General features: G+C 43.1%; 1 protein-coding gene across 2 annotated transcripts in view; it reads right to left on the reverse strand.

The window, feature by feature from the left end:
* GLIS3 (GLIS family zinc finger 3) overlaps positions 1 to 25,865 on the reverse strand; it is a 443,172-nt gene that overhangs the window by 79,053 nt on the left and 338,254 nt on the right. For both annotated transcript variants that reach the window (XM_035029138.1, XM_035029139.1), the window contains 2 exons: positions 21,875 to 22,036; positions 17,835 to 17,945 (listed from right to left, as the gene is read on the reverse strand). In XM_035029138.1, coding sequence (XP_034885029.1) covers positions 17,835 to 17,945; positions 21,875 to 22,036 — 273 coding nt within the window. The remainder of the gene's footprint in view (positions 1 to 17,834; positions 17,946 to 21,874; positions 22,037 to 25,865) is intronic.

Consider the following 25,865-nt stretch of genomic DNA (forward strand, 5'->3'; position numbering starts at 1 on the left):
TCCCAGAAATCCAGACTAGAAAGCCCGAAGTCCAAGGGAAGCAGGGGAGGATGATGAGGGCTGCCAGTGGACACTCACGGTGCTCGGGTTACGTCTCAGACGCTCGGTCCTAGACTACATCAGTCCTGCTGGTTCTGACCGCATCGGGAGAAAGAAGACCAGCTCAAGACGAGGAAGCAGGGACAGGTGTTGTCAATGTCACACGCTGCCTCTCAGCTGAGCGCACGATGCTATTTCTCCTCCCCAGATGTCCTGCCATCTGCAGGCCTTACCGTGTGTACTTCTGCTCTCAAGGTCTGCAAGGAACTTCAGACTCGGCACTCCGCCGTGTCTAACTCCACTTTCACATGCTCTAGGCCTCGTGGTGCTTACCTTCTTCATTATTAGCACCCCCTTGGGAAGGTGCTATTCTTGGAAGGAATTTCACATTCTTACACCACGGGAAGCTAGCCCAAGTTGTAGCTGCTTCAGATCTCTGCAAAGAGCCCTGTGCACTGGGAACTTTCAGTCCGCTAGAAATAAATTTACCAAAGAAATACTCATATATATGAAGAGGGACGGACAATTGCCATAAAAAACATGTCTTCCTGTCATCCCCAATAATCCTCCCAAGTAGAACCAGGAAGAACGAATGTGCTATACAGTCAAACAACCAACATTTTAAGCCCGTGTTGGGGGGCCTGGTTTTGGTCTGACTTTAAAGAAAGAAAATTGGGAATTTTATTTTTAATCAGAAATTAACAAGTCGGTGGTAGTCCATATAGAAGAAAACCTTAGAAACATATTATTGAGAAATAATACTTATCCATCCTTCTGAGAATCGTGCTTTACCATCCACGGAAATTAAAGCCTTGTGCTATTCTACAGAAACCCAAAAGTGTGTTAACAAGGGAAAGCACACATCCTTGTAAGACTCCCATAGTAATCAGACATCAAGGAAAGGTAGTATGCAAGACCCTGGTGACTTCAGTTTTCCCCAGTATTTCCAAGATCAAAAGAATATCTCTATTCGACCAACCTGACACCCCACAGGCCCCAACCCCCCCACTGGGGGACTAAGCAAATTCCTTGGCTTCTCATGGCATGACTACGGGCTAAAATGATGTAAAAGTAACAGCAAACAGGGGTGTCCCCCTGCGCCAACCCTCTAATCAGTTTCAAAGTATGTTTTGTTGGTTCTCACTGACGCCACTCAAAGGAACTGGTCACTCGTGGTCTCAAAAGTTTGACAACAAATTGTGTGATTAAATTCCTTAAACACGTCTGTCCATTCCTAATCCTCTTTGGCCAACATCCCTTTCAGAGAAAAATCGCAGCACTCCATGGTGCCTGATTTATATTTCATTTCGAGAACAGGAAGTAAAGGGATTAAAGTTAAGGATTAAAACACTTACTCTTTACTGCATTTTTTTTTCTCCTCCCGAATGGCTTCCCGGTTGCTATGGCTACTGTTCACTGGTCCTTAGCCCTGAATGTGCACGTCTTTGCATTAATAAAATATTTTAAGTGAGACTTCACGGGAAAACAATAGGGCGAGTAGTTTAAGTTCAATTGCTCTTGGAAGAAGAAGCTAACATTTTTTAAAAAACATTTTCTTTGTCTTTTTTTTTTTTTTTAAAGATTTTATTTATTTATTCATGAGAGACAGAGAGAGAGAGGCAGAGGGAGAAGCAGGCTCCCAAGGAGCAGAGAGCTGGATGCGGGACTCGATCCCAGGACCCTGGGATCATGACCTGAGCCGAAGGCAGACGCTTAACCTTATCTGAGCCACCCAGGTGCCCTTTCTTTGTCTTTTTATTGGTCTCCTCAAGAGTGAAGCTTGAGCTGGAAGACAGCACAGAGACCATCTAAAGCCGTGCAGCACGAAAGCAGAATTACTCGGCAGGGGCGCAAGAAGGTGACTCTGACATGGTGGGTCGGTCCCGACTTTACAAACCAGTGTGTGTAGGAAGTCGCAAGATCCCTGGGAATTTCTCAAATGTTGCAACACCACAGAACATTTAAAAGGCACAAGAATGCACATAGTTGGGGGTGTTGCAATTCCACATTGCAAATACCAGCCAGGAAATGAAAAACTGGGGCTTTTAACCACCACGAATTTCAGTTAGGCAGAGCAGCGTAAATACCACTGCTTTGTAGCCTCGTCCCTGGTGTTCGGGCGGCAGCATCTGCACAGGAGAGTGGTCCCCAGAGGCGACAGCACGAGCAGCATGTGCTCGCAGGGCTGAAGACACAGCTGATGCTGGGCTGGGCGTCCAGGAGGGAGGGTGACAGTGACAAGTGAGCAAACACAACTGCGTTTGAGTTGCTCCTTTAAAAACACTCCCGACATTCCTTTAAGAATGTACTGCCTACATTCCTTTAAAAAGCCAAGGAAATCTAAGGAGATGGGATAGGGAAACTCCATTTTAAGATCTATTCTTAAAGTCCAATAGCAGGATGGGCTCTAGGATAAACCACGGAATGTTTTTCTCTGCCCTGACATCCAGTAGTTTCAAACGATTCCTTTATCCCCCTGAGACCCTCCTGAAACTACCTCCCCGAGGTCCAAATATCCTCATCATTTCTCACTTCCTCTGATCCATGGCCCACAGAGGACAGACAGAGATGTTACTTGAAAGCCTGTCATTCAAGCCGTATCGATACATTAATGGGAGTGAAGGGACTGTTGCATTGCTGTTGCCATGTAACAAAACAAAATTATACAGGGGTCTCCTGGAGACAATCCCCTAACTGAATAGAACACTGCAATGCTGATGCTTCTGAGCACTGTAATACAGGCTAGAGGAAGGGATAATTTAAGTACAGGTGAGCAGCTCCCAAATCAAACCATGAGATAAACGGTGTTGCCCGTGGATAGGTCTGTAGGGTCTGAAACGAACTTGGATGGAAACGGTCAGAGTTATATGCAGACCCACAAGGTATAGAATCATGTCCTTCCCAACACCCATGTTCCTTCTCTCCTGGCTTCAGTCTTTTCTTTTAGAAAACACTTGTACTCAGGGATAATCCTGATGGTGTAGGGCCATGCCAGGGTTCTGCTGTTCTTGCACATTTGCAATCAAGAGGGGGCAATAGGAACCCATCGTTGAGAGGCAATTCTCCCTGAGTCTCTCAGGTTTGTCCACGTCTTGGGAGCAGAGGCACTGACTGCCTTTCTGGACTGTCTTTCTCAGGATGTTTCCACATTCAACAGCCTTGGAAAACTGACGAGGATCATCTCTCCCTCCCAAGCCAAAGGTTAGGCATGCTTTCATCCATTATAAAAGATTTGGGTTCCCTACGCTCAGAATTTCCCTCGTGTAACACAGTCCACTGAGTGTGCAAATGCTGCCTGGACCTCTTTGTGTTACCTTAAGGACCTGCACAAGAAAATGATAATACTCTGGCTACCGCTATGAGAAGCTCTGAGTAACAAGCTCTCCTTCTGTCTTCCGCCAGCACCCATTAAACTGGAGCCGGTTAACTTACTGGCACCCAGGGTCAAATCTCAGAGCCCTTACAGTTCCTGCCACCTACAGAGCCATCTCTAGCTGTGCAGGGCACTGGACAAAATATTTTTGCAGGGTTCCTGTCTTTATAATCCATTCGAGTCACCCCAAGTCAGTATGTCTACATCACACTAGAGGTCCAATCTCAAGTGATTCAGCTAAAGAAACGGTGTACTGGCCATCTGCTCACCAGGGCACTCTCCTGGAATTAGGGTCTGCCTACAGGGCTCTAGAATGATCGCATAGCCGTGTGTCCCAGGACTCATTTGGACACCTAGGTGATCCCACATATGGGGGAGAGGGTGGAAGGGAGCCCTGAAGGAGAGAAATGGAGGCTGGCACCCCTATGGGTACCAGTGTGGGCTCAGGGCTGCCCACCTGGATGGTCCTGCTGGCCCAGCCACCAATAGTAAGATTGAGAGAATTTTGAGGCCGGTACTGCTGAACATGAGGGCCCTAGGGGCAGGGTCTCCATTGGGGGCCAGGCCACCATCTTCTAACAGAGGGCTGCTCTAGAGCTCCCGAAAATGATCCTCCCAGCAGCAACCTGTTGACGAGCTACAGAATTTCCCGTGGTGGGAACGCACACAGCCCAGAGTAAAAACACTAGCGTCAGAGGAGCACTGATGGTTGAGTCAGAAACTCTCAGCTGGGGTATAGTTCTCCGGCGCCTGAGTGTGCTTCGTAAAGTCACTTAGCTTCTCGGAGCCTTAGGTCTTTGAACTCTCAGATGGGGTTACAATAATAACTGTGGAACCACTGGGAAGATTCAAGAGGTGAACAGCCATACAAATGCCCAGTAAACCATACTACCCACGCGTTTGGCAGCTACTATTTCTTTTACCATTTCTTTTAAACCCTTATTCCATTAAGGGAAGAAAATAAAAATGGGTAATTCTACCTATAATTCTATCTATTAGGTCATTACTGCATGGTTTTTTTAGAGAGAGAGACAGCACATGGGCGCAAGTGGGGTGGGGGCAGAGACAGAGAATTCCAAGCAGGCTCCAGGCTCAGCATGGACATGGATCCCAGAGATCATGACCCGAGTGGAAATCAAGGGTCTGAGCCTCAACCGACGGAGCCACCCAGGTGCCCCTGCATGGTTTTTTTTTTAAAGAATTTATTTATTTATTTGAGAGAGAGAGAGCGTGAGTGGGGGGTGGGGCAGAGGGAGAAAGAGAAGCTCAAGCAGACTCCGTGCCCAGCGCAAAGCACAATGCGGGGCTCCATCTCTCGACCCTAAGGATCAAGACCTGAGCCTAAACCAGGAGTCCGAAGCTTAACTGACTGAGCCACTCATCCACCCCATTACTACATGTTTTAAATGCCAGCTTGCTGCTTCTTGCTATCGCTGATGGTTGAAAAGCTAGAACTAGTACTGAGTTTGTGAGTGTCTGGCTGTGTTAAGGTCTCTGGTCAGTTTCAATCTTAACATCCTGATAGGGGAAGGGGCTCATAATCGGGGTGGACGTGGGAGGTGGGGAAAACAGGAAGCATTAGGTTCTTCTGCTGATTTATGCCATGATTTGAGCACCTTAATATGTCTGAGTCTTTATGACCTGGAAATTGGGGAACTTGTACATATTTTTCCATATAAAAGAACAAGATTATCTTAAAAAAAAAAAAAAGCAATCCTTGATTGCTATTCTGAATACACAGAAATGAAATCTGATTTTTGTATTTGTTTATGTACAGATGAGGAAATGCCAAGGATGTCCTTTGCACTACCATCTCAAAATACAATTTATTCAAAGTCGACAGTGGGTAAATAGTACCCAAATTCCGACAGCCAGGGCTTGTGGGCTAGGTTAGCCCAAAGCTACTGTGATATAGAGCTTCTTGTCTGACGTGTTCTGCCACTTCTTGACCTGTTTTCCCTACTGATCTTCCTTTTTCAGAGCCCAGTGATGTCCTTGCAAATACCGAGTAAGGAAAACTCCTCATGTCAGTGGTTGTTACTATACACTACCGAGTAAAAAGAATAAAAACAGAGGGGCCCCATAATATGTTTATATATGATAGAAAACTATATGGAAAGATACACACTGGGGTTAAGCAAGTCTATCACAACTCTGCTACTACCTGGCTTTTATACTTCCCATAGGTCAGAGTACCAAATGGGAAATATTAGAAAAATAATTGCCGGAAGTAGGGCGGGAGAGGAGTAAAGCCTCACAAAGGAGAGAAAGTAGCCAGAGAGCTCAGCTAGCTAGTTAGGGAATGCAAAGTTCTAAGGTTATCAGAAATTCTGCTCCCAAAAACACTTGTGAATATGGTTATAAAAGTATGCTTTGAGAAGGTACCAAGAGATAAGGCCCCAAATATGGAGAAAGAGAAATCCATGCCTCAAATGTCAACAGGGCAAAAAAAAAAAAAAAAAAAAGATAAAGCCTAGAAATGCCACTGAGCACCAGAATCCTTTAAAGCCATGGTTGGAAAGATTCTAGAAAGAATTACAGGTTGGTGAGCAGTTCAGAAGGAGGGATGGAATACTGAGCACAACCAGAGAATCCTTATTTCCTTTTTTGATGCCATTATGTGAAAGCGGCAAATATCATGAGGCTAGAATTCAACAGGATATTGAGCGAAATCTCTCATGGTAGCATTTTGGACAAGACTGAGAATCCTGGAGCTGATGACAGCCCAACTGGATGCAGTCAATCTCGATTAATGGAAATAGGCCAGCCTAACTAATTGCCTTGTCTCCTTTCACCCTAAATCCCTAATTCATCCCCCACATTACCACCATAATTATAATCATGGATCTGACCACAGTCTATGTTTAAACATCTTAGCGTGGCACAGAAGGCCTGTTAACATCAGTTCCCCTGTCAACTTTCTCAACCTGAATGCTTGCCTCAACAGCCAATAAATGACACGCGGGTCTCACATGACCCTAGCTGACACTATTCCGTGGCATGAACAAAATGGAAAGAATAGGGAGGAACGCGATCCATATGCTAAAAGATCTGGAAGCTGGGTAATAAGAAAAAATTGCAGGGAACTAGAGAGATTAGCGCAGAATCTCTCCGTACATCAGCGGGGTCGTGAATGGGAAAGAAGCCTCCTCGGAAGACAGAATAGGGCTCATCTGTGGGTGTTCCAGGGAGAAGGTAAGTTTTTGAGCTACCAAAAAAAATGTAAAGAATGTTTGGGCATTATGAGGTTTATTAAATAACAACAAAAAAGAGATTGTCTTCATTGTCAGAAAGCTTAAGATTTCACGAAGAGGCTTTATGAATATCTTTTGGGACTTTCTAAATGTGATTGCCCGTGCTGGAGGATGTGATTACATTTAAAGACGCTTACAATTCTGACGGACTACAGCTGTGCCCACAGCTGACCCCATGGAGGGGCAGCGTAGCAGGCACCCATCCCGAAAAGCCACTCAGGGAAAACATCTTTGGATTCCAGTTAGAAGAGCAGCCCTACAGAGTGCAGTCTCCTAACAGTTAACTCAAGAGTTCGTCTGTACTCGACAAACAGCGGAAAGCGTGAGCATTTAAGATGTCGCATGACACTTTGCTAGAGTTTATAAAGACGGCTCTGGATTGTCGGGTGGGAGAATAATCTTTTGCCAAAACGTTCTATGGAATGCCAAGACTGCAAACAGTATGTCAAGACTTAACAGACAGCTTTGCATTAGGTCGTATTAACGAACTCGGGTGCACATTTCTGTAGGTCTTTTGCATGTGGAGAAACAGCATACCACCTTTTGGCATCGTTACTTGGCCCCCTCTCTGCTTCTAAACTTTCTCATTTCTCGGAAACAAACTAAAGAGAGTACAAGTAGTAATAAAAAAATGTATCCTGATTCTAAAGGCCAAAAGAATAAAATGGGGTGCTGTATACAATATGGCTCTGAAATGTCAAAGCATTAAAGGTGGCAAAATAAGACCCTTTCTTTATTATCCCTACGACCACAATCACCATTAAGCCATCTGAATTACAGGGATTGGATTCCACTTGATGAACCACTCAGGTGGAGCCTTGCAGAAGGCTCAAACATCGACTTGTCAGGTTCCCTAACTTCTCAGGCCAGACTGCAACTAAACCAGGCGGGGCAGGAAAAATCTCTGCTCCACTTAGATAATTTTTCGCTTTTTTTTTTTTTAAAGATTTTTTTTATTTATTTGACAGAGAGAGCGAGATAGTGAGGGAGAGAAAGCGCAAGCAGGGGGAGCGGCAGGCAGAGGGAGAGGGAGAAGCAGACTCCCCGCTGAGCAGGGAGCCCGATGCGGGACTCGATCCCAGGACCCTGGGATCATGACCTGAGCCAAAGGCAGCCAATTAACTGACTGAGCCACCCAGGCGCCCCATAATTTTTCGCTTCTTGACCCCTCTCCTCAAAGCCAGTTTCCTCAGCAGCAGCCGTTTCCTCTGTACCGTCACACCTTTTACCATTAACTCCCACCCCCGCGGCCACAGCTCCCCATTCCAAGGCTTGAGCTACACCGAGGACTGCAATAAGCGCTGTGCTTATGTTTTCTCACTAGTAACTACGACAAGCCTACGGGCTTGCTGCTATCTCCAATTCACAAAGGAGAGCCTGAAGCTGAGACGTTAAATAACTCATTCATTAAACCTGGTGACGTCGGGCTTTGAATCCAGGTCCAGGACGCAGAGGTCCATGCGTAGACAGGAGAAATGTGCAGATAACTCACACAAGAGTAAATGAAATAGTAAATCATTCTAAGAATAAGGAATAATAAAGAATAATGAGAAGTCTTCTGTCAGTTTAGAAAAGGCAGTCGGGAAATAACCAAGGTCTAAAGTGGGCATGAAAGCAAAACTCCTCGGCATGAAATCTCCAACCCTCCATTTCTCACTCATGTAACAATATCTATCGGCAAGCCGACAAATGGCAGAGATTTCCAACCCAGAGATATGAATTCTCTGGATGAAAATAGACATCAGGACAGTCAGCTTGTCTGGTCAAGATTTTAAAACATGTACACCTGACTACAAATGTGTTTCTTGTGTGAGGAAAAAGCAAGGTGGATAATATAAACAATTTACAATTATGTCATGACCTCACAGTTTCTAGGTATCGTTTTTAAATAGCTAAAATCTCTTTGAGGGAAAAACAAATTAATGGAGGAGTCTGGAGTAGAGAAAATGGACTAAAATTTCAAGAATCACCTGTCTTCTCTCTTAGAAACTTTTTTTTTAGGATTTATTTTGGGGGGGGTGGGGGGAAGAGAGAGAGTGTGGGGAGAGAGAATTCTCAAGCAGACTCCTTGCCGAGTGCAGAGTCAGATTCCAGGACCCTGAGATCATGGCCTGTGCCAAAATCAAGAGCCGGCCAGTTAACCAACTGAGCCACCCAGGCACCCCTCTTACAAACTCTTAATAGACAACATGATGTAATTCTTGTAGTAATCTCTAACCTTTATTGGGCATGTATAATGTGGCAGGCAGCACGCTAAGTGTTTTTCGGTCATTATTTCATTTAGTATGACTTAAACACACTATTAACATTGTATGATATAAAATAGGACAATAATGACTGATTTAAAAGTCAACATATTATAAGAAACTTATATGATCCTGTAAACTCTCTGATATATAATGCAAAATGTTTGTACAAAGTATCTGCTTATTTGCATGAAGTATAATCCCCTTTTACTCTCTTAGCAGTGTCTGTAAATTAGTTGGCATGAACATATTTGCTTTGAACAAAGGCTTAAATACAAAGGGTTAGGACCAGGTATATCCAACAATTAACTTCCTTCTGTTTTCCTAGTGAGCCATCAGTTTGCACTAATATGAATCACACTTTGAGGTGCACCATACCCCGTTTTCATGTGGTTAGTGTCGCCTTCGAATAAAGTAACCTCAGTTGAATCTTAACATAAAGGACTCTAGTTTTTGGGTGTGATGGTTATTTTCCTGTGTCCCCTTGGCTAGGCTCTTGTCCCCAGTTACATAATAAGACACTGATCTAGGTATTGCTGTGAAGGTATTTTTTAGATGTGATTAGTGTCTACAGTCAGCTGATTTTTAAGGAAAGGAGATTATCCTTGATAATCTGAGTGGACCTGATCCAATTAATTGATAGGCCTTAAGAGCAGGACTGAGGTTTCGCTGAGGAAGAAGACGCTCCTCCCCGGGTACTGTTCACCCAGTCCCGAAGCTAGGAACTCTGGCACCATCTTGACTCTTCCCTTCCACTCACCCCTGGCATTCAGTCCACCATTACTTCCTGTTCACTCACTTTCATCCCAACTGCCCGCTAACCCTCGTCCAGGACTCTGTTACATCTCGTCCAAGTACACATCCTCCTAACTGGTACACATACTTCCAGTCTATTCCTACCCCACATTTCCGTTTGCCATCTGTGCAATCAGCCCACCCCTTGTCAAAATCCAGCTAGACATCTCTGAATGCCTCAAGGGAGAGGAGTGTATCTTACCATTTTTTTTTTTTTTACACCCAAGCACTTAGCAGACTATCAGATACATGGTAAATGTCAGGTAAGTAGGAGGCAATCTTCCAGGGCATGTGAAGCATAGATTCTTCTTAGTTGGGCAGAATCTTTTTGGGTATTACAATGAAAGCCAGGTGAATCAGTCACTAGGGGTCCTGCATTTCTTTTAGCTCAGATAGTCTTTCTTCTTTTCTTTCTTAAACTTTGTTTCTTTTATATTGAGTTGTACTTGATATACAAAGACCTGCATGTATTTAATGTATACAATTTGATTTGGACATATGCACATAGCCACGATACGATTACCATAGTCAACTTAACAGATACGTGCAGCGCTTCCCAGGGTTTCCTTATGTCCTGTGGTGGGGTTGTTTTGTTTATTTGTTTTGTTTGTCATCAGAGGCTCTTAATTTTGGAGAGTCAGTGATATCTCTAGAGCCTCTACCTAGAAAATACATTTTGCATATAATTTCTGGGATTTCGTGAGTTTCCTGAAATCCATCCAGCTGTGGAGCCCCCCCCCCCCTTTATGGTCCATGGAGCCCAGGTTAATAACCCCTGAATAGAACCAAATATCACAGGTTCAAATTTCTTTTTAATGCCCTTTGGTTTGGGTCTCAGCTTCCTTTCTCGTTTGGATCTTTCTTGCACCATCATCCAAGCATCCACACGACCCGGAAAGACTGGCTATCGTAATCACAGAACCATGACTCCACCCACAAGACTATTCAGTTCTCAGGGAAGGAAATTATTTGCAAAGACATTGTCATCCCGTTGTCATTCCGTTGTCATTCACGTACTGCCCTAGATTGCAGGTATGTGATAGAACAATGGCTTCTGCTGAAATAGGTCCCCCTTCACCTCTGAGGCCCTGTATTTGCCTTTCAAGCTAGCTGTGAAGATGGGAAATGGAAAAAAACTAGGGCATGTAACTTAAGCTAAGTCACAAAACAATTCATGGCACTGCTTAAAAGAGGCCGTAGCTTCTGACATCCAATCCAAACACTGCTCTAAGACACAACCACCTGCCCAGGGTCCACCAGGAAAAATTTTTACGTTAGGCTTATCCAGGCCCTGGAGTGAAGTCACCCTGAAAATAAATCTTTGCTGCTCAGAGAGCCAAGATACAAACAAAATGGGAAAATATTTCCCATGGATATCACAGGCAAAGCTCAAAGGGAAGACCGAGAGAACTAGCAGAGGGAGTGGTGACCGCTCGAGGGATGCGAGGACTTTAAGGACAGAGATGAAGCGCGGAGCCCAGGAAGATCTGTGTTTAGCTGTGTCATGATATTTTAGGACATATATTTAGGCAGCAGAGAGTCAGAGCTAAATGCTTTTATTCCAAAACCATTTTCATCAAGAATGCACAAAATCTAATAAGAGAAAGGGAATGAGAAGCTTAGAAGGCTTCTGTCAATCAATCAAAAAAGCAATTACCTAGGCACTGTTTCCATAGGCTAGCTGTGCTAGGCACCGTACAGCCCGAACTGCTTGTTAAAGCACCTGCCAGAGGGTCCTCATGCCTTCCATGGCTGGCCAGAGCTGTGCCAAACAACCCCGTTTTTTGCCCTCAGTCAGAATTTTCAGGGAGAATAGAAATTAAAACTACTTTGCCACGTATGACAAGGTATTGTAAAGTCATCGAGGACAATATAAAAACCCACGGATCTCCTCTTTGCTTTCAAATGACAGAACCCAAGACTTCACTCCTTAAGAATGTCTGTCATTTGCAAAGGAACTCTCAGATGCCATGTTCCAGAAGCATTCTATGTGTGAGACCTGATCACAACACTTCTCCAATCATACTGAAAGCACGTAAGTCCGTGTGTCTTGCTGGAATGTCATCTTCAGGAGGGCAAGTTCAGGTCGTGTTTCTAAACTCTGAGCTGCTGCAGGGCCTGCCCTATGCTGATGGCTCAGTGAATGGCAAATGCTGACCGTCGGGAGTCATTTTCTTGGGTGGGAGACGAAAGCTATGCGTTTCACTATCTAGCGCCCAGTCTTTCTAACGCCACTGTGATGGAGGACGCGCTGACAAACCACGCAAGGAGAACAGCTAACGTGATCCTGACATCTGCTGCTATATCCTTACTGTGCCACCTTCTTCTAGAAGAAGTTCAAACAGGAAGGCACAGTGGTTTTCTTTAAGTAGTCCCCATGCCCAGCGTGGGGCTTAAACTCATGACCCCGAGATCAAGAGTCTCCTGCTCCACCGACTGAGCCAGCCAGGTGCCCCCAACTACAGTATTTCAAGGTACACGGTGCTTTTTTAAAATTGTGCACTGATGCATTTTTCTCATTTCCAGAGTGGTTATTCAGATGTGCTCCTGACCGTCTCCCCTCAGTAGGTCCTTCTCTGTAACCTCCGTATCAACCCCCACACTGTTTCCTTGCCTGCATTTATGCTACTTATTTTCTGTTGACCTCTTTATTGTTGTTGGGTTTCATCAAGACAATACGTCTCTATGGAGACAGAAAATATGCATCTGTCTTACACCCACTTGCACGACTGGGTCTAGCCCAGGGCCTGGCACCCAGTGGGTGCTTAAATAAATATTTGTTAGATGAAATAAATGAAATTATGTGAGATTATTTCTCAAGGAATTTACTAGAAGAGTAATTTGTTGAGATGCTCTAGAGGAAAAAGATGATTTCATATGTCTCCAGCTCTGAGAATTCTTGCAAGAAAAAAACCTTGAATATTATTTAGCTCTGCATTTCCCAAACATATATGACAACAACGAACTTTTTAAAAGGAATATCTCATAACATCCTGTGGGATGTGTTCCAAAGAACACACTTTGGGCAACACTGCTCTAAGACTTACAAAAAGACCCTGGGCCTCTAGGCCTGCGAGCTAGGACGTATTTTTCTGTATTCACAAGGCTGAAGACAGGTTTTCTGCTCTCTCCAGAAAGGAAGAGAAGCTTTTGCTCACCAACTGCTTACTTTATAGGCAAGTGACCCCACCCCTCCACTTCCCACACCCCGTAGGGATTCTCAAGCCCTTCCTAACAGCTACAGCACCATTGCTCTCCAAAGCAGAGCCGCAGTCACTTCCCTAAACTGGAAGCCTCCACGTGGCTGGTCTCAACTTCAAATCAGTGCTATGAGTCGAACGTTAAATTTATTAAATTTAAGATGATTTCTCTTTATCGCTTAAGCTGAATTAATTAACATCACTCCTTTGGGCCACAATCATTTGCCTTATAAAAGCACATCCAGCGCCTTTCTCAAAATCAGTTACCCTCAACTGAGGCATCAGGACATTCGGGCAGGACAGTATGGCCCACCGTCGTTTTGAGGAGACAGAGAGAAGCAATCTGCCACCAACGGTCATTAAAGGATAGAAGTTGGTGAATGACTCACTTACAAAAAAAAAAAAAACCATGTTAGTGCCATTTCAACATCACAGAAGCATCACTCCTCCAACAGGATTTCCAATGTGATTTATGGCATGTGAGAGGAAGGGGGCGGCTAGTTCATCCTGAAATCATGCGTCCATGATCTGTGCCTGTGACTGACGTTCCATTAAGAGTCCGAGCGAGAGAAGGGGGGGAGAGAGAGAGGGAGGAAGGGAGGGAGGAAGAAGGAACGAGAAAAAGGAAAGTCACCGTCTGGGAAGACCTCTGATTGTGTGGCCCCCTGTGCAGGCCTCTCGTGCAGATGACACCAGAAAACAACCGGGAGGAAAGTGAGAGCCTCAGCAGCTCCTCTAATCGGTGCGTCCATGTAGGGGAACTAGAACCTTCTTTGGAAGATTCTAACAAGGGCACAAAGCAAGGTGAGCTCTGCGGTACTTAATGAAATTGTTTACAGCTTTGAGGCAAGATGGGGTGGTGGTGGCTCTGAACAGAGTCCACGAACCCCTAGTTCTACCAGAAGAGGTGCGTTGCCTAAGTTGCTCTGTCTTAGCCAGATAGCGACCCAGAGCTGCCCCTTAAGCAGGAAAGAGAAGTGCATGTTGCATTCATGCAGGTTCCGAATGCTGTGCTGGGTTTATCACAGCCTGGTTGAGGCTGCGACCCATCAACCAGGGAGGGTCAGAGGTGATTGTAAACAGTTCACAAATCACAGCCAGAGTCTGGCACCTTTGGGGAGCTGTGAAATGGACGAAAGATGCATGCTGTCTCTAACTTTTGGCCCAGCATTCTTTTGCATTCGCTTTCAAAAGTCCCTTTCGATAACAAACCAGAGTTGAAGGGAACCCCCCCCCCCACCACCATCACCACTTATGGGCATTTCCACGATGCAAATGAAAAATTCTGATAAAGCTCACAGCCTTGAGGGAAATTTCAAGTGGCTTATTGCCTTAGTTTTCTCTTATTTCGCCACTCATTATCAGGCAGACCTGAAGGACAGAGTCTGCCTTTTGCTCTGCAGGCTAAGTTCTCTTCTCGCCCAAGACCATAGCTGGTGACTTGAGTATCTCGTGACTCACTTATCCGTGTAGCCCTCTCTTTAATGGACTCGAGATCTGTAAGGCACATTCAGTGGAAGAAGACCGTACACCAGCTGATTGAATGTGTGGGTGTGCACACATTAGGCAAAGAGAAAAGTTACTTTCTGCATGCAGTGAGCCAAATTACCCCAATTCCTTTGCAAAAGAGCTTTTCCCCCCTTCTTCTTCTTTCTTTCTTTCCATAGCTTGAATAATATTTAGCTAAGCTTTCATGTCTTTGGTTTTTCAGTAGGATCCAACAGGTGTGGGGAAGGGCCATCTGCCCATGGCCAGGGCATCATTCATAAGGACTCTGCCTCTCCTGATAAACATCTGTCTTACGGCTGAGGGTGCCTTGTCACTGGCCCAGATTTCAGAGTGGGGCCTCATAAAGCTGGCAACGTTAAGACCAAAATAATGTCATTTAGTGTCTAGGGGGAGGTTAAAAAGAGGATTAGAGGAAAGCAGGCAGGCAGGGTATATTAAACGAGTCCATGACTAACAGGGTGTGACAGAAAAGGGTTTTATTCTTTTCAACAAAACAATTCCCTAGGGCTGGGACCATTACTCCACTGTGCCTTTATCACCTTGGAATTTTTATGGTTATTTTTGATGAATTCACATTTTTGTAAAGGCTTTTTTGAAATGATGCCAGTTTTCAATTTTTAATTAAAGTCGTAAATAATCTTAATTCTGCCTTAAAAGGTTTATTGTTTCTTACTTCTTCTTTTTCTTCTTCTTCTTCTTCTTTTTTTTATTATTGCTGCCAGGAAATATTTCAAATACCAAGCACTGATGTGAGTTAGCAATTAGAATCTCTCCAAGGTCTAGTAACAACATTGTAACATGTAAATATTACACGCCAGCACAAGGTCTGAAAATGGGGATTGACTGATTTCAGGTTTATGCGCACAGCTTCTCTGGGGAGTGGCATTTCTTCTTTTTATTGGATGGAGCAACTTTCATTGTTTTAATTTTCGCAGATTAATTTATCACTGATTCATAACAGATTTTTAAAATCTTCAGATTTAAAAGACTGGTTAAAATTTGGAGAGCAAACCTGGTAAACTTGTCCCTAAGGTATGGGCAATAAAAGGCAGCCACATCCAGCTCACCCATTTGTAAGAAACAGGGTGCACATCAAAAGCAAAATCACTGCAGACACAGCACCTCACTTTCTGGAAGACAAAATTAAGAGAATACTGCAATATTCGATATTAGGTTATAATATTGCTCCTGGAAAGTATATCCTTGCTGCCTAGCCTGATTGTTGAAGGCTGTCTACAAATTGTCTTTAAAAGATTTTATTTTATTTATTTGAGAGAGAGAGCACGAGAGGGGGGAGGGTCAGAGGGAGAAGCAGACTCCCCGCCGAGCGGGGAGCCCGATGCGGGACTCGATCCGGAGACTCCGGGATCATGACTTGAGCCGAAGGCAGGTGCTTAACCGACTGAGCCACCCAGGCGCCCCCCAGGTTACCTTCTTATGTGGAATATCGTACTGTTGCTTATTTGCCGGCATGTGGGACCTGCATTCTCCCCTGTCCAAGGCAGGTGTTTTTCTCAGTGAAGGTGTTCTCCAATCTGATAATGGATTTGCTATTATGGTAAAACTTCATACATCTCAGACAACTTAGGGGATGAATGGTCAGATTTAGGAGAAAAAACCCTCAAGAGTTTTGATTCTGTTTTGTTTTATTTTTGTTTTTTAAGCAAAGATAACTTACCACATCAAGTTCATAAGATACACACACAGAGATACTGACAAAAGCCATTAGGTGGTGGTCCTGCCGACATAGTGAACAGGATGCAGCCCTGGTATTATTTTAAAAAGATTAAGTATCCTTCTTAAAATTTTATTTATATTATTAATTCACTTAGCAGTTCCTTTGCTCTTCTTCAATATAGGAATATATTTAGTCCATGTTGACTGATCATCTGTTGATAATGATCATCTGGTATCAGTTTACTGTATTCCAATAAAAGAGACTTAATTGTATTTATAGAGGAAAAAATGATTTTAACAGTTGACTTACAAGAGTGGGTTTGTATGCAATTAAGATTATCCATCAAATCCTTCCGACTGGGCATTTTTCTCATTCACAGGGAAGAGGTCAAATTCTTTCCGTATATGAGCCCTCAACTGGCATTATGCTAACACCTCTCAAGGAAGAAAAAGCTCAAGTAAAAAAAAAAAAAAAGACTACACAGCATTTCCCAACATAAAAGTGTTAAATCCCCATAAACCACGAAAGAATGCACGATTCTAGTTCAGTAGAAGTGCTGGTGACCTGAAAACCATGGCCATGGGGTTCAATCACATCATGGGCTTAAATCACTTGACATAGTTGAATCTTAAATTTTCCTTACTTTTGTTACGAAGGGCCCTTACATGAATCGGTACCATCTCGACACAAAGGAAACATTCAAAAAGCTAAGGTTAGCTCAGTGTGTTTGTGTTTTTCTTCCATGGTCAGAAGGTACTTGTTGGTCCAAAAACTTACAAACTCAGTTATTGGGAAATGCCTTGAAAGGTAATAAGCTCCTCAGCTCTCAAGGTGGGGAGGCACAACGTGGCCAACTACCTGCTGGAGATTTTACGAGGTCAAGAGAGAGAGAGTCAGGTGGGTTGGCTGGTTGATCTTTTAACATTTCTTCCAAATCCAAGACACTATGCTTTCTTTCTTTCTTTTTTTTTTTAAAGATTTTATTTATTTATTTGAGGGAGAATGAGAGAGAGCACATGAGAGGGGGGAGGGTCAGAGGGAGAAGCAGACTCCCTGCTGAGCAGGGAGCCCAATGCGGGACTCGATCCCGGGACTCCAGGATCATGACCTGAGCCGAAGGCAGTCGCTTAACCAACTGAGCCACCCAGGCGCCCGACACTATGCTTTCTATGTATTTTGAAAGATGCATTAATTCCTCAGTGATGTCAAAGTAATCTTAGGTTCAATTCCTTTCTCAAATTTCCATACACAGTACCTATTAAGAAACGTGTTTCTTTTTTTTCTAAGCTTAAAGGGAGGGATGCTCTATACTTATCCTAGAGATATACCTACCTTCTCCATCAGAACTAAAATGGTTTTAGCCAATTGATATTTTATGAAAAAGCACTTATCTCCGGAAAGGGTTTTTGTTGTGCTGTTTTTCCCAGTTCAATTTTCTTTAGCTATGTGGACGTAATTTCCATAAAAGCCTTGTGTCACTCTCCAGTTTAGGTGACTTCCGCTAATTTTCTCTGTTTCTTATTATACAAGCCCTCCCCAGAAATTCGTATCTGGTTAGAGCAGCTATGCAAACCACTGCACTGCTATTACTTCGTGGGAGACGCCCCTCTCCTCAAAGCGTCTAATGCATGTCACAACTTGAGAAGTAGAAGAATTCCAATGCCCTGCACAAGGTCCCAGTACCGCAAGAGTAACTTAAATGTGCTTTTCCTGGCTGGATAAATTCTCTTTTAAAATTACCTTTTTCCTTGCTTGTTGATCTTTGGAAGAATGTGCCTTCACATGCTTTCGTAGGGAACTTGGGTCTGTGTAGCGTTTGGTACATCCTGGAATTTGACAAGCATAAGGTTTCTAAATAAGAAAGAAAAAAAGAAACCAGTTGTAGTTAAATCATAAAGGTAACCAGGGAAGATTTACTCAGACTATGGACTTCAGAGCATGAACTGTTACCAACTGACTGAGGTGAAATGCTGGTTAACACTTGTGCATTTTAATTAGAAAGCCCAGTACGTTTGCATCAAGGCCAAGAGGAGGGCAAACTTTCAAGAAACAAGGAGACATCTTTAAGGGTGCACTCTCCCCACAAAACTCTTGTGGCATTTTTGGATGTGGACATTACTAGTAAGCATCTCTAGTCATACTTACAGTTCTGTTCCCCTGAAAACAATCTTTGGTACTGTCAGAAACTAGGCAACACATATTCTTTAAGAGTTCAGGTATAAAGAAGCTGCAGAAAAGTCCAGAAAAGACTGGGAATGTTTCAGAGGAAACCTGATTCAGAAAGAGAGAAGGAGAGATTTAAAAGGGAATATTAGTGGAAAGTGAGCGAGAGACAGTAGGTTTTTCAAACAACAGGCACATGAAAACTCAGCCAGAGGGATGTTAATATTATTATAGGGGTTACAGGTTTAGAGGAGTCCTGATACTCAGCCTGTGTTGTATGTCTAAGCCCTTGGCTGGGTGCACTGAAAACATTGGGCTACTTCAATTTCCCCATGCTCCTGATAGATGTGAGGTGTGGAGCCTCAGGCTGAGTCTAGAATCTTTTTAATTTATGCGTCCCTGGTGATTGGTCTATAATAATTAGGAATGAGTGAATGGGAGCACTACCCATCAATTCAAACTGGAGCACCTATTCCTACAGTAATAACAAAATGCAGAGCAACATATACATGGATTACATTATTTGCCTTATTTATGATTCACTTTTTTGTTTTTACCATTTTTGATTCCAACCACAAGGTGAAGTCATGAATATATAATTTAGTTTGACACACTCTATATGAATTCTAAGTGTGATGTGTCTGTTCCTTGACTGACTGACTGACTGAATCACAATAGGTCTCACAGTTTCGTGGGGTGCTGGGCACTGCGTTACACATAAGAAATCTAACCACAAACAGTGGATGAACCAGGCTCTCAATATCTCAGTTTTTTTTTTTGTTTTTTTTTAAGATTTATTTATTCATTTGAGAGAGCAAGAATGAGAGAGAGTACATGAGAGGGGGGAGGGTCAGAGGGAGAAGCAGGCTCCCTGACGAGTAGGGAGCCCGATGCGGGACTCGATCCAGGGACTTCAGGATCATGACCTGAGCCGAAGGCAGTCGCTTAACCAACTGAGCCACCCAGGCGCCCAATATCTCAGTTTTTGCAAACGGTCGGCCAGTATGGGTAGAAGCCCCTCGCCCATGAGTTTCCATTGGGTAAACAAAGGTTTTCTTTCAGCTGGGACTCTTTCCTGGGTTCACAGGCTTTCTCACATTGGCCTTCCCTATCCTGCCCTGGCTTTAGGGGAGCAACTCGATAATATCTTTATCAGCAGTCATGTTGTGACCACATAAACTCACACTTTGAGCCCTCGAGATGTGGCTTGTAAAAAAACCTTCAGGAACATTAACGTGTTACATAAATCAATACCATTATTATTACTATGGTCGCTACTATTTGGGGTGACGAGACAAGAAATGAGTAATGTGATTTTGTATTTGATTTTGAGATGTTCTCGAGAAGCCTTGAATACTCACCATTCCTCCCAGCTGGCTGCCCTCTCTCCCCTGCTGTCAGCCCCCTGGGGTCCGTATGCCAAAACAGCAATGTCAGGAGCTGGTTCAAGGGCTCCTGGGGTACTGGTATTTTTACTTCAGATTACTGAAACTTTAAATGGCACCTACACCTTGTCAAACTATATTTCCCATGTGCACTGTAAAATCATTCCCCCTGTTTAGATATCAAGATGCTAATAGAGAAATCAGTCAATAAAACTTTTCAGGGTTAGAATTATGAACTCGGTAATGCTTGCGGGAAAATCATTTTCCTATAAGTAAAGAATCCATTGAGTTGAAGAAAGATACTTTATCCAAAATTCTGACAGCATTAGCATAAAGGAGTGCTTAATGAAAGGAAATGGGGGCCTGAATTTAAATAACACACTCTTCAAGCAGCTACAGTTTGCTTTTTAAAACAAATGTTTAATTTTTACATGACTTTAAAAGAGCTTACCAATTCATTTAATGCAATAAAAATTTAAACAGGAGGGCAGGTTTGCATCTTAAAGGAAGAACGATGGTTTTAAAGGATTTAATAGAGTGGTGCTTAAAAAAAAATAAAAGTAGCTCGGTTTTAAAAAGCTACTGCATTGAACTGAATCATGAAATTATTATCTGTGGTAGCTTTCCTCAAAAGTTTTAAAAAGTGATTTAAAAAAAAAAATTCCAAAATGATTTTAGAAAATGCTCGTAGTCTGATTAGCTAAAATTAGCTCCAAGTAAAGAGGGGTATTGTAGAGCCGAAACACTTAGGCTCACAATAGTTCTTTCAAACTACAGATAACTAGCTAGAGTAGAGGCAATTTCTCAAGACAATCTTGTCTCGTGAATGTTCATTCTTCCATGATAAAGTTTAATGACAAATTGGAAAATTTATTAGATTCTACCAAGACCATTTTAGACATACAAAATAGGGCATTTTAACATAATTTATTCTTTTTTCCTATTTCTACCTTTTAAAAAATCCTGCTATTCACCAAATTTATTCATTTCATATTCTATTCTGTTGGTCCTAAAATCACTGAATTCAATTCAGCTAGAGCAGAAAGGGGCTACCCTCTGCCCATATTGCTCTAATTATATTTTAACTATTTACTAGGCAAACCATCACGTTTATGTATATTAGGAGATAATTCTGTTTAGAAAGGTTATGTGACATATAGCTAAAATGACTTCTATCAATATGACTAATAGAGACTAATATAAAATTTAATAAATATGTCAACTATAACATCAGAAGAATCTTAAATATGTATGAGAAGGTGTGTAGAAATAACAGTATCTTTTCAGAATTCAAATTCTAGTGTAGTTTAATAATAGACATCGGAATGTTAACACTGAAAAAGTACTGTCATGAATACATTATTTGCAAGAATGGGGGATAAGAGATCTGTGATGTGTATAATACATTTATCCTGATGGCTTTGTTAAGTGGAGAGAAAGAGCACACCGTCTACCTGGCCTCGTGGAAGGAAAATGGCATCAAAACTTGAGAAATGCAAAGAAGGACGATCAACATTAACAGAAAACAGAAGAGTCTTAGGAAAGGAGCAAAATGTGACCACACGAAGAGAGTTAAGGTGTAATGATGAAAACCCCCTGTTCTCATAGGGGTTATGTCAGTGGATGTGGGGCTGTTAACACACGGGGAGGGGGGAGGCATAATGAAACTGAACCCCAGGGAAAGATCTGCTGGTTCCTTTTAGATGGCCTGAAGGTGAAAATGCCAGGTGGTTTCTAAAGCAAAAGGCCAGATTCACACTCGGTAACCACGCCAGCCCCAAAGTTCTTATGTCAAAAAAAAGAACCAGGGTAAGGTGGGGGGGCGGGGAAGAAAAACCACTTCCGATTTCTAGCAATAGTATATATTATCTATTTTCGCATACCTTGATATTTAAATACTTATTTTTTAATGCCCAGTCCCTGGTAGTCATTCTCTGTCCTCCAATCTACTATGTGACAGCCCGTGACCCACTGTGCTTTGTACAGAGGCAATCAAGGAACCCCTCTGTCTCGGGCAGTTGTAATACTTCGGATAACTTGTCACGGCAGAAAAATAAGGAAAGAGCCAAACAGGGCCCCTTGTGGACCTTCACCAAGCTTCCACTGCTGCCCTTGGCACTGTCCCTATAACCTGCAGACCATGAAGCAAACCCCTTCACCAGCCCACTCTCAAACGGGCACTCCCTCACCCCGGGGCTTGGGACTGGAAGTCGGAAGCTCCTGCCCTCTTACAGTGTCCAGATGTGTCCTCTGGTGCTTGGCACGGTCGCTGGAGTTGCTGAACGCCTTCTGACAGCCTGGATGCTGGCACAGATATGGCTTCTCGCCCGTGTGGCTCCGCAAGTGAATCTTGAGATTCTCAAGCCTGGAAAAGGCCTTCTTGCAACCTTCAAACTGCAGAAACAGAAAACGAGTTTTGGTTGTTGAGAAGGAGCTTGAGGGCGCCTGGGTGGCTCAGTTGGATAAGCGACTGCCTTCGGCTCAGGTCATGATCCCGGAGTCCCGGAATCGAGTCCCGCATCGGGCTCCCTGCTCGGCAGGGGGTCTGCTTCTCCCTCTGACCCTACCCCCTCTTGCGCTCTCTCTCTCGCTCTCTCTCTAATAAATAAATTAAAAAAAAAAAAAAGTCACTAACTCCTCCCCTCATTTAAAAAAAAAAAAAGAGAAGGAGCTTGAATGTTTGGGTCTGGGGGACGGTGGGAAGAAAATGTCCTTAGTATGTATTTAGCCTAAAACAAAAAAGACAAAACAAAAAAAAATAAGATGAGATCCAAACAGTAACAAATATGACTTCTAAAAATACCCACATAATGATGTGAACTGCATTTTTCCACTAATATACATGCCACTTTCCATACCAGATCTAGGTCCCAAACTGATTTCTGTGATTACTTATGTCAGAGAAAATTTGCTGTGAACCATCTGGCTCAGTTAATAAAAATACAGTAATGCGTGTCTTAAAGAGTTATTAAAAATTAACACACTTTTCCATTTCCAAATTGGACTAAATGGAAGGAACCAGGAAGGAACTTTTTACAACTAATAAACTAAAAAAAAAAAAAAAATCAAAGTGATGTACGAGAATAAAAGTGAGCTTCTGAAGATCCAAGAGTCCAGGATGCAAAAGGCATGTGTCCGTGAGGCCGTCACAACCATAAACTTTCTGAACTATCTCAAGGAGTCTCTCAACTCCCCAAAGAGTGACTCTGTTGGCATACACAGTGATGCCAAGCCTAATAAGATAAAAGTTTGTAATGTGCTTTTAAAAAAGGAACTGGAACATAATTCATGTAGTGCTGAGAACGTTTTCCAAATGAAGTGACAGTTTTACCTATTTTTGTTTTTCCAAGAAATGTTACCTCGTTCATGAAGAGAGGAATTGAAAATGAGAGGCTGAAGGTTTCAAGAAAGGGCTTTATTGGTTTGTCAATAATATTTATCGATGGGACTATTTACTACATGTCTTCTGTGGGAAAAATATCAGCGACTATATTAGAGGCTCATGGTGATTCCAATCCTGAAAAGTGACAATCTAATAAAGAAAATGTGTTACAGAAAGCCTGTAAATGAGGCATAAATGTGAGCTGGGCATTTATCCTGTGACTCTCTTTGGTAGTAAGCCCCAGAATACTGTTTGTCACTTTGACAATTTTCATCCCATTTGAGTTCCCACTGCAAAGGAAATTTAGGAATATGGAAACAGTGTTTATAACAATTAAAAAAAAAAAAAAACCTCACTTCTTAGAGAGGAATGTGGGGGTCAGGGGGTAGAACAGAAGTAAAGAAGGTAAATTCAAGATGGTTTCCATTAGAAATCGGCAGTATTATTCAACCTTACTACAAGACATTTTATAAAATCCCTCGGTTCTCTGCTTATTACAATAGATGATGGAGGACAGAGTATACCGTTCATGAAGGGACGGTCCAGAACTGGCCAGGTTTAAGGAACGGATGGACCAAGGAGAAAGAATAACCAACCATGTCATAACTCCATCTATTTAAGTCGTCCAGATTTTGCATGCTAGACTATTTCAAGAAATTTATGAAAGTTGCACTTATTTTTGATTGAGAGTTATACATGTTTCACAGACATATGTTGGTTTATTTCAATTTTGATATTTTGCTTAAAATAATTTTGGTGTTTTCCTGATTTCTATTTCACATAAAAATAAATTTAGCCTGAACAGAAGATGATTGCTGACAAAGCCACAACTTTTTCAACAGAGTAAAAGGCATATAATGATACACTGCTCAAGGGAAAGAGGGGTTAAGTGGCTTATTTCTGCAGGTTTCCAAGGGGGTCTCAAATTTGAGAAGAAAGGGGCTCACAGTCAACCCCCAATTCATGGCTAAGAGGCCTCTGCCGACCAAACCTCTGGTTTTAAGGTTCTCTCTGAAGGGCCACTTGGAGCAAACTGCTGGAGCTCAGTTGATTTGACTTAGAGTCTCCTGGTTGATCACACTTAGGTCTGAAATGAACTTGTGGTTTCGGACATCTCAAGTCCATAGTCTGGTTCCCAGCAAGGCTCTTTTGTAGGATGGATGTCATGCCAGGGCCAGCTCCAGGGTGCAGACCCAGACCTAGGGAGGTCCCAGCCTCCACTCCCTCGTACAAGTCATCCCAGATCCCAGTCAGAGGGAAGGCTGCATTGTCTAGGCACCAATGTGGGGGTGGGGAGCCACTTTAGAATAGACGAATGAGGTTTCTGTGAGCACCAGACAAACAAGACCCCCAGATCTCCCACAGAGGAACTAGAGGGATCTCACACACGTCCTCGAACTAATTCAAACCATCCACTTGATCAGACATTAATTGGATGTTAGACTGGCATTTCCATGTTCTCTCCTGTTCAATGCCTGTGTAAATGTTCAGTAAAATGTCCAGTTAGAGTCAATTAATTACTATTATTACTATTAGCAGAAAGAGTGATCAAAGACCAAAAGGCTTGCTGCATCCCATGGAAATGAGTGAAAAGTGAACTACATCTCAGGACATCCTGACCGTTTTGAAAGAGCAAAGATGGGAGGAAAACATGAGCACCCAGACTGAAAATGACAATCAAAAGATTATCTGTAAAAATCACGAAAATCCAGCTGATGTCACAGGTCTCCTCTGCAGCAGGAAAGTCTGGAAGGTTCCAGGGTCTGCAGTGCTTGCAGTGGAGGATTGTCAGGGGAAGAGACCAAGAGTGAAGGGGTTTGACCCACCAGGTTGTACGAATAAAGGCAAGAGAAAGGCAATTTCTCGGACTCAGGGGCTCATAATATATACCACCCACACACTCTTGATGGAGAAATTCACTTGAAACCATGAACCCCAAACCAGGAAAGTCAGACACTGAGGAACTGACACAGGGCTCCATGGGGGGCCTTGCACCCAACACCTCAGGGCAATCGGGAGAGCACCACACCTGACTGAACTCGCCACACCGACAGTTCTGCAAGAAGAGGAAGGAGGGGCTATTCATTTTTCTAATGGGGTCTGGATGAAACTTGAAAGCAAACAATTGTGTAATGAATCATTATCATTCATTATGGGAATAACCCTGTAATTCAACACAAGAATTTCCTTTCCCTCGGGGCAATTTTACTCCTAGATTTATAAATTCAGCTAAATGCAAATGCATTAAAAATAAACTAACATTGAGATAGAAATATAAAAGACTGTTACAACATACTCCCAAACTGGATACTTTGGGTGTCTGGGCAAATGGATGCCTTTTTCCGTATTACTGGGGTTTTTTTTTTCATGTTTTCCAAACCTTTAATGAGTGAGTTTCGCCTTGCGAATAAACATCTGAAACCTAGGAAAGCAAGAACCACAGAAAGAGCATTTCCTTGGGTTTAGCCAAAGGCTTTCTCATCAAGGTTCCTATTGTGCAAGGTCCATCCTGAGATCTTAAGTCCCAAGTGTCACCCGACTGCTTTGTGCCACTGTCACCAACCTGGCCTTATACAAAACTTGACCAACAGGCCCCTCTCAGGTCCCCTCCTTCCCCGACTTGCTGTAGACCCAGGCACCAAGGGCTAGTAGAACTAGACCACCAGGCCCGAGGTTGCCTGTGGTTCAAACACAGGTCATATGGAAAAAGACAAGAGAAAAACAAACTCTCAGAATCCAAGGGGGCAGCAGAAGGAGGAAACACAGAATGCCGAAGAAAGACAAATACAGGATGATAATGTGGGAGGGAGTTGCGGCGGGGGGGGGGGGGGGGGGGGGGGG

The sequence above is a fragment of the Mirounga leonina genome, unplaced genomic scaffold (genome assembly GCF_011800145.1).
Source record: "Mirounga leonina isolate KUSES-001 unplaced genomic scaffold, KU_Mleo_1.0 Mir_224, whole genome shotgun sequence".
Lineage (NCBI taxonomy): Eukaryota > Metazoa > Chordata > Mammalia > Carnivora > Phocidae > Mirounga > Mirounga leonina.